A 14,046-nucleotide genomic window follows, 5' to 3' on the forward strand; every position below is an offset into this window, starting at 1 on the left:
GCAAGACCAGGAGCTGACTGTGGCTCAGATCATGAACTCCTTATTACCAAATTCAGACTTAAATTGAAGAAAGTAGGGAAACCTGCTAGACCATTCAGGAATGACCTAAATCAAATCCCTTATGATTATACAGTGGAAGTGAGAAATAGATTTAAGGGCCTAGATCTGATAGATAGAGTGCCTGATGAACTATGGAATGAGGTTCGTGACACTGTACAGGAGGCAGGGATCAAGACCATCCCCACGGAAAAGAAATGCAAAAAAGCAAAATGGCTGTCTGGGGAGGCCTTACAAATAGCTGTGAAAAGAAGAGAGGCGAAAAGCCAAGGAGAAAAGGAAAGATATAAGCGTCTAAATGCAGAGTTCCAAAGAATAGCAAGAAGAGATAAGAAAGCCTTCCTCAGCGATCAGTGCAAAGAAATAGAGGAAAACAACAGAATGGGAAAGACTAGAGATCTCTTCAAGAAAATTAAAGATACCAAGGGAACATTTCATGCAAAGATGGGTTTGATAAAGGACAGAAATGGTATGGACCTAACAGAAGCAGAAGATAGTAAGAGGTGGCAAGAATACACGGAAGAACTGTACAAAAAAGATCTTCACAACCAAGATAATCATGATGATGTGATCACTAATCTAGAGCCAGACATCTTGGAAAGTGAAGTCAAGTGGGCCTTAGAAAGCATCACTATGAACAAAGCTAGTGGAGGTGATGGAATTCCAGTTGAGCTGTTTCAAATCCTGAAAGATGATGCTGTGAAAGTGCTGCATTCAATATGCCAGCAAATTGGGAAAACTCAGCAGTGGCCACAGGACTGGAAAAGGTCAGTTTTCATTCCAATCCCAAAGAAAGGCAATGCCAAAGAATGCTCAAATTACCACACAATTGCACTCATCTCACACGCTAGTAAAGTAATGCTCAAAATTCTCCAAGCCAGGCTTCAGCAATACGTGAACCGTGAACTTCCAGATGTTCAAGCTGGTTTTACAAAAGGCAGAGGAATCAGAGATCAAATTGCCAACATCCGCTGGATCATGGAAAAAGCAAGAGAGTTCCAGAAAAACATCTATTTCTGCTTTATTGACTATGCCAAAGCCTTTGACTGTGTGGATCATGATAAACTGTGGAAAATTCTGAAAGAGATGGGAATACCAGACCACCTGACCTGCCTCTTGAGAAATCTGTATGCAGGTCAGGAAGCAATAGTTAGAAATGGACATGGAACAACAGACTGGTCCCAAATAGGAAAGGAGTATGTCAAGGCTGTATATTGTCACCCTGCTTATTTAACTTCTATGCAGAGTACATCATGAGAAACGCTGGACTGGAAGAAACACAAGTTGGAATCAAGATTGCTGGGAGAAATATCAATCACCTCAGATATGCAGATGACACCACCCCTATGGCAGAAAGTGAAGAGGAACTAAAAAGCCTCTTGATGAAAGTGAAAGAGGAGAGCGAAAAAGTTGGCTTGAGGCTCAACATTCAGAAAACGAAGATCATGGCATCCGGTCCCATCACTTCATAGGAAATAGATGGGGAAACAGTGGAAACAGTGTCAGACTTTATTTTGGGGGGCTCCAAAATCACTGCAGATGGTGACTGCAGCCATGAAATTAAAAGACGCTTACTCCTTGGAAGAAAAGTTATGACCAACTTAGATAGTATATTCAAAAGCAGAGACATTACTTTGCCGACTAAGGTCCGTCTAGTCAAGGCTATGGTTTTTCCTGTGGTCATGTATGGATGTGAGAGTTGGACGGTGAAGAAGGCTGAGTGCTGAAGAATTGATGCTTTTGAACTATGTTGGAGAAGACTCTTGAGAGTCCCTTGGACTGCAAGGAAGTCCAACCAGTCCATTCTGAAGGAGATCAGCCCTGGGATTTCTTTGGAAGGAATGATGCTGAAGCTGAAACTCCAGTACTTTGGCCACCTCATGTGAAGAGTTGACTCATTGGAAAAGACTCTGATGCTGGGAGGGATTGGGGGCAGGAGGAGAAGGGGACGACCGAGGATGAGATGGCTGGATGGCATCACGGACTTGATGGACATGAGTCTGGGTGAACTCCAGGAGATGGTGGTGAACAAGGAGGCCTGGTGTGCTGTGATTCATGGGGTCGCAAAGAGTCAGACACGACTGAGCGACTGAACTGAAGTGATTTACCATTTCATTAAATATACTTCAAAAACATGATCTTAATAGCTTAATAGAATATGCAGTATTACATTATATCGCCACACCATAATTCAACTAAGAATTTCTATTTTTAGATTTTTGGGTTCTTTCCAGTTTTTTTTTTTAATAAATACAGCAGTGAGCAGTCTTGCACTTACTATCTTGTCTTATCTCTGCTAATTTCCTTAGGATTGATTCCTAGACGTGGAGTTAGTGGGTCAAAAGATATATGAACATTGTCAGATCTCCTGATACAATGTCAAGTTTGTTTCTAGAAGGGCTGTACTTGTTTATTTTCCTTTCCACAACTCCAAGAATACCCGTTTCTCCATCGACGGGAGTGAGTATTAGCTTTTACAAGACATCTTTTCTAATTTAATAGGTGAAAAAAAGTTGATCTCACTATTTTAATATGCTATGCATTTTTAAGTGAGGTTGGATATATTTTCCAAACTTGCTAATCACTTGTTCCCTTGTGAGCTGTGAATTTGCCCATTTTTCTCCAGAATGTCCATCTAGTCTTACTGATTCAGAAAAGCTCATTGTACACTGAGAATATAAATCCTTTGTTGCGGGACCCTTTCTCGTTCCCCTGGTAGCTGCAGCCGCATGTCAGCCTGCTGGTTGTAGAAGGAGGCAGTGATGAGCGCGGTCCTTGGAGGCAGGCGCGAGAGGGACGCCCCGCCATCAGGTGCATGGGTGGGGGTCCACGGCCACTGTGAGCACAGCGGTGGGTGGGGGTGAGGGGCCTGGGGTGCCCAGGCGTCCCGCGTCTCCAGCTGTGTGCGTCCACACGTGGGCCCAAGAAGGGCAGGGATGGCGTGCCCGGGAGCCCTGCTCTGGCGGCCTCCTGGGTGTTGAAGGCCCAAGTTTTGAGTCAGGAGCCAGTGACACGGGTCGTGCCCTGGGCCCCGGCTGAACGGGCCAGTTTCCGTGTGGCAGCCTGTCCATGCGCCCCCGAGGCGCATGTCCTCCTGATGCGCCCGAAGAGAAGTGTGGTGGTTCTCACTCCATCCGGAGGACCATGCGCTCTTGTTAATCCTGAAGGTCTCTACAGCCTAAATCAGTGGAAAGAGGTCGGGGGGAGGGTTTGGAGACCGGAGACTGTTCAACACCCGGCCTTGGTCCTTCCAGCTTGGTGACCTTGGGCTGGTCACCTGCCCTCTCTGGACCACAGTGTTGTCACCCGAGAGAGCAGAACGAGACTCAGTGAAGAGCCCCGGTCGCCGGCGGGAGCAGGGCCAGGCGTCCCCCGACCCTCCGGTGCACCTGTGGGTGAGGCACCGTGCTCCCCTGGGGTTAGAAGAGGTGGTTTCTGAGGAACTTGAGTCAAAAATGATGTTCACATCCCTCCTGAAGTAGTGCCTACCCGGCCCCATCCTTCCAGGGCCCACACAAAGTCCCCCATGCCCAGGGGCATCCTGCAGCCTCAGCCAGGTGCCCTTGATGCCAGCAGTGGGGAGGGAGGGAAGCGCGGCCTTGCCTCCCCCTCGAAAAACCCAGAGTCCTTCCAGGGCCACAGGAGCTCCCCTGGGAGGCCGGGGCGGCAGCTGTGGACGGCTCCCTGGGTGAACGCCCCGCACCCCCGGGCGGGCTTTCCCCGGGAGTGAGCGGCCTGGGCCAGGCTAGAAGGCCTGGCATGTCTGCTCTCCACCCTCCAGTGTAAGGAAAGCCCTTGGGTGCAGGGCCCGCAGGCCACAGGGGGCTCCTCACAGGCTGGCCCAGAGCAGACACAGGGCCGGACGGGGACGGGCCCGCACTCCCTGTGGCCCCAGGAGAACGCGGCCCTGTTGGCTGCCGTCAAAGGCCCACGACTGCCTGAGCGCCATACGTGCGGGTTCCGTTAGGTCTTTCTCAGCACGGGAACCATGGAAAGTTCAGAATGAGCCTGGAAACCACTGTGGCTTCCGCCCAGGACCACGGGCGTCCCAGGGTTGAGCCTCCACTGAGCTGTCGGGGGTCCACCTTGGCCAAACCCGGGCGGTGGGGAGACCGGGCCCCAGTCCACCCGGGTCAGGAGCCGCTAGCGCTCGTCCCCAGGCCCGGGGCCTACCGCGTGTGCCTGAGGCTCCCCAGCCCCGCATCAGCGGCCACTCCCTGTGAAACGCACAGCCCTGCACTGGGAATGACAAATGACCAAAAAATCAATTTGTAATCTGATTGGAGGTTTTTGATTTCCTCTGATGAGTTTAAATTTCATTAAAAGCAACCTTATTCCAACATAAAAGGAACCCTTGAAGGGTAAAGCGGGGATTGTCTCAGTGCGCCTAGAGCGGCCGGCCCTTTGTGTGATTTGCTCATCGCATTAATTGTGAGGGCCAGGCCTGGCGGCCCCCCCGCCGGTGTCCGTTGGCAGCTGCGCGGTTATCAGGGCCTGGGATCGGCCGGGCTGGCCCGGAGCACAAGGACTCACATTCAAAACCCGCTCTTGGGCATATTGACACTCGAGTTATCAACAGCTCTTATTATCTGCCGGGCGGGAGTGCGCGGCTCGTGGGGACAGAAGGAGCCACAGACTGCCGCCGCGGCCGCCCGCATCCCCCCCCCCCCCCCACCACCACCACCCCAGCATCCTCTTAATTGTGTGTATTCTCTGGAAAAAGTGATCATCGAAGCCTCTTGTCTTGATGAGAAATTGACATTTTCTGAGGACTGCTCGGGTGCCGAGCGGGGAGATAAGGCCCGAGTTGTTTTAGAGGAGGGCGGGCATTCCTTCCTTTCAGGGCCCTCTTTATTGCTCCTGTTGACCCACTTGATGAGTATGGATTTCATGAGGTCTTTTTCAGCATCTGAACTATAAAAGGTTCAGAATGACACCACCCCTTATAGACAAAAGATAACCTTGCCCTTTGAATATATCGATTCTTTATTAACTAGGCTGTTTAATGCAATGAAATGAGGCATTAGATTGAAGCCCATTTCAAGTGCTTTGAATAATCTTTAAAAGCTTGGAAGACCCTGGAAGGCGGCCTGACAATAATTGGCACACATTTGGAGAGAATGCAGCTCTCAGTTCGGATTCAGAACACAAACATGAAGTAATTTCCCTCCCCCAGGTCGCCAGACCCCAGCAGGCAGCTCTGGGAGGCGGCCCCTAGCCCACCCCTGAGCAGGCATCCCTGGCACCAGCTCAGAGCCAGGGGGTGATGTCGTCCCCAGCACACGGCAGAGGGGCTGCCTGCAGCCTGTGCCCCATGAGCCCCCTTCTTTGCTGTCTCTTTAAGGCTGAAACAAGAACGCAGTCAAAGGAACCTGATTGTCATTGACAGGTTAAAAAAAAAAAAGGTATTCACAAGTTTCTTTATGTTTTGAATAATTGTTCCCTGTTTTGCTCGGCAGAACAAGTAATTAAGATGACATTTGTGAGCACTAATTTGGATCACACTTACGTGTATGTGTTGGAGAACTGCAAGCCAAAACATGCAAAGCCAGCCTTTCATTGAGGAGAAAATGAAGAATGCAGAATGAGATGGAGCCGGGGCACCCAAGACGCACAGGAGCCAAACAGGGCTGCGAAAATCAGAACCCTGGTGCTGCCGCACGTCTCATCACTGCCCGCGGCCTTTGGCTGCCCCGGCGTGCGGCCTGGCGGCAGGGCAGTACACGGGGTCTCCACACCTTGACGTGAGCCTGGCCTTGATGCCAGTCCCCTCGGTCAGGGCTCAGGGTGCCCTGGTGTCTGCCCACAGCGCCTCGAGCTGGACCTTGTCCCAGCCTGATGACAGGGACAGAGGAGCTCGTGTCCCGAGTGGCCAGAGCCCTGGCTCTCCACTGCCAGGCCTCCAATTCAGGAGCAGGGGCTGAGGTCAGAGGGCTTGGGCCGGGGGCAGGGGTGACCAAGCCCCCACGAGCCTCGAGGCTGTCTATGGGCCACCATGGCCCTGGGTCCCACCCAGCCACACTAGATGTTCCAGGGGGCATGTGGCCTGCAGACTGCCAGCCCTGGGACCAGCGCCATCTGCACCCCAGCAGGAACCTCTCTGTGCAGCTCAGATGAGCATCTGAGGGCAGATAGCCTTGGAGAAGGCTCCTGTACGAACTGTTCTTATCTTGGCCGAGAGCGCTCTGGAATCCAGGGTACGCAAACGACCCCCAACCCAATGTCAGCGCTGCATGTTGAGCCAGCCGTTCTAACAATCAAAACAGATCGAGTTACCCAAAGTGAAATTCACAGACAAGAAATACTTTAATTAAATATCGTGTAAAATGAACATTTTATACAGTTAAATATCTGAAAAAAAGTACAGATAAAACAATCTTATTGTAGGGTCTTCAACAGTAAAATCTACCATTTAGTGGAGCGCTCAGCTTTGAGACGATGACGCCGTGAGGGCGACTAGGTACTCTAAGACCCAAACCAAGTACGGGGTGAGCAAACTCACAAATGTCCCCAATGTGTACACATGAGCTCATTTTTAGGTCAAACCCTTACATATACAAAATAAAACGGAGGCAGGTGAGTTCCAAAGTGACTCCTCAGGCCGGTCACGGGGCCAGAGTGTGACCGCTAGCCTCCAGGATATTCCGATTCCTCCATTTAGTCCCACAAATGAACACTTTCAAGTCTGGAATGGTTTTGGTCTTTCTCAAGAGAAATTTAAGAAGTCCCTCCTTTTTGTTTTAGATTTGATTTCTGCTGCAAAGTGTTGGCTGTGCTGTGTCCGAAAAGGGAAAAGAAAACGCCCCTCCTGGTCTCACCGCGGGTTTGGCACTAACAGGGACAGTGTCGGAAGGAGGTCATTCCAGCTCAGAAAGTACAGACAGTGGCTGCTGGGGTCTGACCACAGGAAAGGTATTGTTAAAAGGGAATTCTGGACAAGGGGTGGTTGTGGGTCCCCTGGGGCCTCTGAGTCTGGGGTGGGCTCAGGAGGACGCAGGACACAGCAGACCCAGATGCAGAGAGCAGTGACGGGCTCATGGGGCTTGTGCTTGCGTGTGTGTGCTTGTGTGTGTGCACGATTGTGTGTGTGTGTGTGTCACTGTAAATCTCCAAATGAAATCTCGATCAACAATCGTGGTGTAAGCCTGTGAGAAGATAGCACAAAGGTTCTTTAAAGAAGTCCACTTTTAAGGCATCGGAGAAGTCAATGTGGCAAACATTTTAATTAAAACATCAGAAGTAAATTTTATTTTAAACTTTAGGCCTCTGAATTTTTCCAGTAAACACGGTTCAGCTATGTGGCAAAGTCATGGGTGGCAGCTAAAATGACTTTTTACATTCTACAAAAAAAAAATAATGAGGAAAGAAGGACGCCGCCCCAGACGGTGTCGCCTCTCCGTGGCCGTCCCACATGCACGGGCTCTGCCGGGACTCGTCGCAGCCGGGTGGCACCGTTTCAGTTTGACTATACAACAAACTTTTTTTTTTTTCTTCAAAAGTATTTGTTCAGATAACTTAAAAAATAATATAAAAATAAACAATGAATTTGACTTTTCCTCAAAATTAAAAAAAAAAAAGGACGGAAAGTCTAAACAATAGCAAATTCTGGAAGTACAAATGAAATGCAAGGACGCTGGTTCATTGAACAGAACGGATCACACAGACAGTTCTTGGCTGAATGCTCTTCCAGCATCGCACACCAGGCCATGATTGAAAACCAACAGACAAGGAAACAGAACCAAGAGCGGCAGGAGAAGCAATGTACAAAATCTCGAAGATAAATACAATATTTATAATTGATATGTTACAAAATAAAGTCCCTTAGCAACAGCAAGTGTTCATGGAAAAGTAAGTGTTGAATGGAGACCATTTTATTCCTTATAAGACGCATAAGGAATAAAACTTTTTTTTTTCTCTCTCTAAATATTTAAGTGGATCTGAAAAAAATTCAAGACAAGTGTATAAATATTTAGCTACAACTTTGGCAAAATCACAAAAGTCTACAATTTTATAACCACATACAAAACACATCAGGGAAGGACCTAGAAGTCAAAAGGACAACTTCTGGAACAAGAAACATGGATCTCACAGTAGCCTAAGAATGCAATAGTATACAGTGCTAGCAAAAGGCGAAAAAAATGTCGCAGACCACACTTGCTCAACAGGAAGCTCTAGCAGTGGGGAATATTTTAACCAACAGACAGTAGCATTTTTTTTTTTCTCTGTCAGTGTGCTTGTTGAAGGCAAGAGAATTCAATATCAAAGTTACAATTTCTAACTACAATAAGTTACAAAGTTTCATTTCATTAAGATGAAGTTAAGCAATGATAAACCCTCCCTCCCCCCACCCTGCCACCCCAGTTCTCCTAACCATATATTCTCCTTTCTTCCAGTTTGATGGCTCAGACCTCCTTGGCCCCCTTTTGTCACCACAAAAAAATATTTCACATTATAGAGATACACAACCATTGTGAATCTAAGTATGAGTACAGAAAAATGTCTGGAGGCGTTTTTCCTCAGTGTTTTATGATCATCAAAATGGTGCATTCACAAAGTTTCTCCCAACACATAGCAAGTACTAGACACAGCCAAGACGGAGTCGGAAACTTTATACAAAATAGGCGTCGCTTTGTTTTCCTTATTCTTCAGGACTGAGAAATGTGAAAATATGAGAAAAGTTCAGTTAGGAAAATGGAATTGTTCATGAAGGAGGAGGTTGTTTGCTTGTTGATTCTTAATAGTTTAAATAAAATCTTTAAACAAAGTCTCTTGTAGCATTTCGGCCGCTGCTGACGCACTGAAGACACCGTCCCGTCAGCACCTCGTGTGTCCTGACGTGTCCCCTGAAGTCCATCCTTGGACACTGCTTGGCGGCAGGTAACAGCGCCCCTCACATGGGCGGGACTACCAGCCCAGACATAGCTGCAAGAGAGAGGGGGCAGGTCAGGGGCACCCCTCACCAGGCGCAGGGGGCCTCCCTGGGCTTCGGTCAACGGGACAGTGGCTTTGCACAGCCCTCCACTAACCAGCCGTGGGCTCGGTTAAGGGCACCTACTTCATGGGGTGGGGGTGCACGTGGGGACAGACCCCCCCAGGCTCCTCTCCTCAAAGACCTCACGTGGCAAAGGGAAAGGCTTCTGGCCTTCTGCGTGCGAAGGGGCTGCCGCCCACACACCTCGGTGGCTGGCTTCTGGCAGACAGAGGCCCGGGCCCCCCGAGGCCACCTCTGTCGACAGAGGCGCGCCAACCCGGCCACTCCTGTGATGCCAGCCGTGGCTGGATCTTGGGCCGGGGGGCAGCCGGGCCCCACTCTCACTCCCTACGTGGACTGGGCATGCCTCGGGCTCCCCTCTGCTCTCAGCCCCTGCCCTGGACCTGCTGCTGACCGCTCCGTATCGTAATGGTGAGTCGCGGGCTGGCCAAGATCAAAGCCACCACAGCCCACCTAGTTTGCAATCTCGGGCCCAAGGGCCCTGAAAAGACAGAAGTCACGGCTCCACGTGTAGGGAGCGTGTCCTTTCTCTTCTTGGAACAGAGAGAGAACTTGTGCTGAGATGCCAAGTGCAAGGATGCTTCCCAGTGAACTCCTGGTGCAAAGGTACTTTAAAACCTTTTAACTTTAGTGTTAATTTTTGTCAAGAGTGATTATTCTCATTAATTTATGTATCACATATTAATACATTTGGTCCATGTAGTGATGGGAGCTTCAATTTCTCAGTTCATTAATTTCAACAATATTAATTTATCTCCGACTCACCGTTACAACTTCATGATTTGGAAGGCCTGTGTGTGTACACACGGCTTATGCGGTGCCACCGCTCGGTGGGCCCTGGTGCCACATGGACGGCGGGGAGGGCCACGCACCCGGCCACCTGCCCCTTCGCCCCTGTGCTCTGGGGACCGCGGCCGGCTCACAGGCCAGTCGGTGGCCCTTCGGGGCTGGGCGACCCTCTCACACTAACAGGTGTGGTGCAGACAATTATTTCAAATCACGGATACCTTTCCAGTTCCTTTTTTGAGCATTAGTTCATCAAAGTGAAATATGCCACCGACTTCACAAAAGGGCCAGTTTGTCTTCTCCACGGTAGCGTCCTCAGCACCCAGCAGAGAGCCTGGCACATAGTAGGCGCTCAGTAAATACTGGTTGAATGGGTTCAGTTTTTTTTTTAAAGGAGTAACTGGATTTGGTTTTCACCGGGAGGAGCATATACCAAAGGAGGTGTCTGAGAGAGGCCAGGTGGCGGCCACTCAATCTCGGGGCCTGTGGGCCTCAGTCACTCACCAGGAGCCGCGTGCAAGCTCATGAGGCCTGGGGGCCCGCACACGGCCCCGCCTGCCACTGCCCAGAGGGCCCCGGCACTGGGCAGGCACTGCACGGCCCCGTCTGCAGGCACCCGTGCCAGGCGGGGCCTCCCGTGGCCCTTCGGCGGGCCCTGCTCCCTCTGGAGTCTTTGAGAGCAGTCTCCCGAGAGACCAACTCGTGTCCAGCGCTGGCTCAGGCACAGCCCCGGGTCTCCAAGAACAGCACGGCCCGGGGGCCCTGCGGTCCGTTAGACCGGGATGAGAATCAAGGCTGGGGACCGCACGGGCAGGCCCAGGTCAGACAGGGGCTGCAGGCAGCACTGTGGCCCGCCACCCAGGCCTAAGGCTGTCCCGCGGGCAAGGGAGGCTGCCGGCTCAGCAGGGCAGAACGTGGGCCCTCCGGCCACCACGGCGGCCTGTTTGCTTTCCCTGTGGTTTTCCACTCCCTGCGGGCATGGGCTGCTTCTACCACGAGGACACGGACGTCGTCTCGGAAAGATGGGGAAATGGGTTTTACCAACCAAGAGGAAGCCTCTGCTTGCGGGGGCTGATCAAGCGGGCGGTCATTCCTAGGCACACCCAGTGGGGGTGGGGGGCTGTGTCGCCTGGTGGGGACGAAGGAGAGCATGCAGTGCCCAGGGCTGCCCTGCCAGGGGCCCCAGGCGGGCCGGGGGGCAGGCCAGAGCTCCCGCCCCCAGGGAGAGACCCGCAGGGCCCCGGGGGGCCGCCCAGGCCGCAGCGTGGGGCCGGCGCGCGCCCTCACCTTGCAGTCCGTTCCCGTTGGCGCTGGTGCAGGAAGGAGGAGGGGAGGCTTGGGGCCGGACCACGGGCGCGAAGGCGCTCTTTTGTTTCACTGCAGAGATGACATTGGCAGGTGAGAATGAGAAAATGCCGTGTGTACTGCTACAGTTTGAAGGGAGGGTGACCGAAGAGGCTGCCATGGTGGGGCTGGACGGCACTACTGTAACAAAGCAAACATGTCAGGACGCGCGACGCGGCCGCGGCCACACGACAGAGGCTCCGGGCCGGGCCTGGAGCCTCGGGCCACAGAGCAAGCATGAGATGTCTCTGGCTCGGCCACTCTCGGGACAACAGGCATCATCTAACGCTTGCGTGGACTTTGGGTTCCAATTGGGCAGCCCCGGTTTGGTGCCGATTCAGTTTGGGTTTCGCCGTGTGACCCCGCGGGGCCCGCTTCCGGCCCGCTTCCGGCGGCCACGCGGACGCCCAGCCTCCAGAGCCACCCTTCCTTGTGTTCCAGCAGCTCACACCACAGAACATCCAAGCAACGCACACACGTGACTGCAGCGCATATGAATCTGTGTGATGACGTGTGACAAAAACAGACACTTACTGCCGTAGGGAGAGTTAGCGGAGGAGCCATTAAGGAATCCAGGCGAGCCCGGGACCCCTAGGTTGGCCATGGCGCCACTTCCGTATCCATTCATGCTAGTGCTGACTGTGCTGTAATTGGACTGCTGGGGAGTACTGCTCGGCGCGTATCCTCGCGGGGACACGCTGCTCGTGTTGCGACTGTAGCCGACTGTTGGACCCCCACCCCGGCCAAAAACAACGTTATTATCAGGGAGAGACACTGGGGGGGGGGCATTCCCCGCAAACCTCCATCGCCTATCAACCACTACAAAACGACCGTTCGCGTTCCTCCAGCCCCAGCGCCTCTCGCCAGCTCTGACGACCTTTGCCACGCCAAGCCCTGCCTGAGCATCCTGGCCCCGGCCCGTCTCCAGCGGCCTCAGCAGCCGGCCTGCACGCACACACGCTTCGATCTAACCTTCGGTTGCTTTCACGTCTCTCTGTAGAAGCGATTAGCCACAGCGAGATTCCTGGGCTGCACCCCACCCCAGCACTGGGGGAACTTCCAGCCTTGGGCTGCCCACCCCACGCTAGCTGAACTTCCAGCCTCTGCAGGCCCTTCAAGTGCCACCGCTGACAAGGAGAGCTTATGGGTGGCCGTAACTCCCCAGGAAAGGCCGTTTTGGGGTCTCTGTGGCTACGGTTGCTATTTCTGTTGGCATGGAGGGTGGGACGAGGGGTGGGGAGCCCAAGCCTCGCTCCCCTCTCAGGCAGGAGGGGTCCGTCACGCCCCTCCAGGATGCGGGTGAATGGGGGCCAGGCAGCTGGTCAGGAGGTCTGTTCTGACACGACAGCCTGCGAAGAGTTGAGACTCAGGGGCCGCAGACAGACACGGTGCAGGGGGGGAGTGGGCACTCTGCCCCACAAACTCCTTCCAAGCTCAGGAACCAATCCCCGCACCGTGCGGCGCATCCAGGCGGGGCCCCCGGCTCCCTGCGCCACAGCCATCCTACGGCTCCTCCCAGCCCTCCCGGGGAAGCACAGCCACTTAAGGACCGGCTCCAGGAGATGTCTAGCAAAGCCCGGCAAGCTGTGTGGCAGTAGCTGCTGCCTCGGTTTCTGGCTTGTCTGAGCAGCCCCTGCCAGGGGCCTCTCTGAGCGGAGCTGCCGAGCCCAGGGCGCTGCCCCTGACCCCGCCGGACCCCGCCGGGCCCCGGCGGGCACCCCATCTGGGCATCCAGGGCAGGGGGCCCCGCGCGGCGTACCTTGGTCGTTGGCTTGTGACGTCTCTGAGACGTTGACCGCTAGCTGGCTGCTGAACGAGTTGACGCCCATCATGCCCGTGTGTGCGGGGGTGTTGCCCAGGGTGGGGATCTGGTTGTGGTTGCGAGGGACGCTGTACAACGCCTCGGCAATGTCAGCCGCCCGCTTCAGGATGATCTCCTGGGGCAGGAGGGGCCCGTCACGGCCAGGCCAAGCCGACCCCGCCCCCACCCCGGGAGCATAGTCCCAGCCCCTCCACCGGGCCTTGCTGGGCAACCAGTGAAAGCGTCCCACCATCCCTCAGTCCACACTGGAACAGAAGGGAACGTCTAAACAGGAAAGAACCTCCCTCGGGAGAATGGCTGAATACCCCATCCATCCCGTTTCTGCTCTCAGAGCCCGAAGACCCCCAGGCACGCATCGGGCTGGGCAGCATGAGAGGTCCTGGGTTCAGAGTCAGAGAAACAAGTCCATGCCCAGAGGGACCGGCCTGTCTGCCCCCAGAGACCACTGGACAGACTGCGAGGTGGGTTCCCTGGAGCAAGCCCTCCTGCCTCTGCTTCCCGGCACGGATGGTCATTTCCTCTCTGGGCGCTCGGCAAGAGGATCCGAATGGGCAGAGGCCCCCCAACCCCATCAGACGCCTGAGAGGACGCATGTGCCCAGGAAGCCCATGCCAGACCCAAGCCAGCTGGGCTTCCAAGGTCAAGGCCATCCCCGGGCGGCTAGCCGCAGGGGAAGCGCCGCAGCCTACCTGGTTGTTGTGGGGCATCCCGTATAAGGCTTCCACGAGGTCGGCCGCCCTCTTGAGCAACACTTCCTGGAGGAAAAGCAGAAGTGCTTTCACAGAAGGAACCACGCTGTGAATTCAGCCACGTCTGTGGCGAGGACGGCCCAGGACCCACCCGGGCCCTCCTGCCCAGCCCTGTGGGCGGCGAGCGAGTTCGTGCCTTCAGAGTTCACTCCCCGGCCAGAACCGGATGGGCCAGCAGGAGGTGAGCGCCAGGAAGCCCAGCTCAGTTCTGAGGTTTAATGACGGAGTCTTATGGGTATTAAACAAACACACACACGGCAGAGATATGAAAGGCCCAGGCTTCACATCGGCGCTTA

The 14,046-nt window shown here is 53.7% G+C and overlaps 1 protein-coding gene across 16 annotated transcripts in view; it reads right to left on the minus strand.

Annotated features, from left to right (window-relative positions):
* Window positions 1-7,276: 7,276 nt before the first annotated feature.
* Window positions 7,277-14,046, minus strand: part of EBF3 (EBF transcription factor 3) — a 126,933-nt gene continuing 120,163 nt past the window's right edge. For 3 of the 16 annotated variants that reach the window (XM_069567752.1, XM_069567751.1, XM_069567748.1), the window contains 6 exons: window positions 13,691-13,756; window positions 12,939-13,116; window positions 11,714-11,902; window positions 11,123-11,212; window positions 10,057-10,169; window positions 7,277-8,979 (listed from right to left, as the gene is read on the minus strand). In XM_069567752.1, the coding sequence (XP_069423853.1) occupies window positions 8,962-8,979; window positions 10,057-10,169; window positions 11,123-11,212; window positions 11,714-11,902; window positions 12,939-13,116; window positions 13,691-13,756 (654 nt within the window). In that variant the 3' untranslated portion in view covers window positions 7,277-8,961. Of the gene's footprint in view, window positions 8,980-10,056; window positions 10,170-11,122; window positions 11,321-11,713; window positions 11,903-12,938; window positions 13,117-13,690; window positions 13,757-14,046 lie in introns of all 16 variants that reach the window. The other 13 variants (XM_069567755.1, XM_069567754.1, XM_069567753.1 and 10 more) reach the window with 7 other exon arrangements.

Source organism: Ovis canadensis, chromosome 22 (genome assembly GCF_042477335.2).
Source record: "Ovis canadensis isolate MfBH-ARS-UI-01 breed Bighorn chromosome 22, ARS-UI_OviCan_v2, whole genome shotgun sequence".
Lineage (NCBI taxonomy): Eukaryota > Metazoa > Chordata > Mammalia > Artiodactyla > Bovidae > Ovis > Ovis canadensis.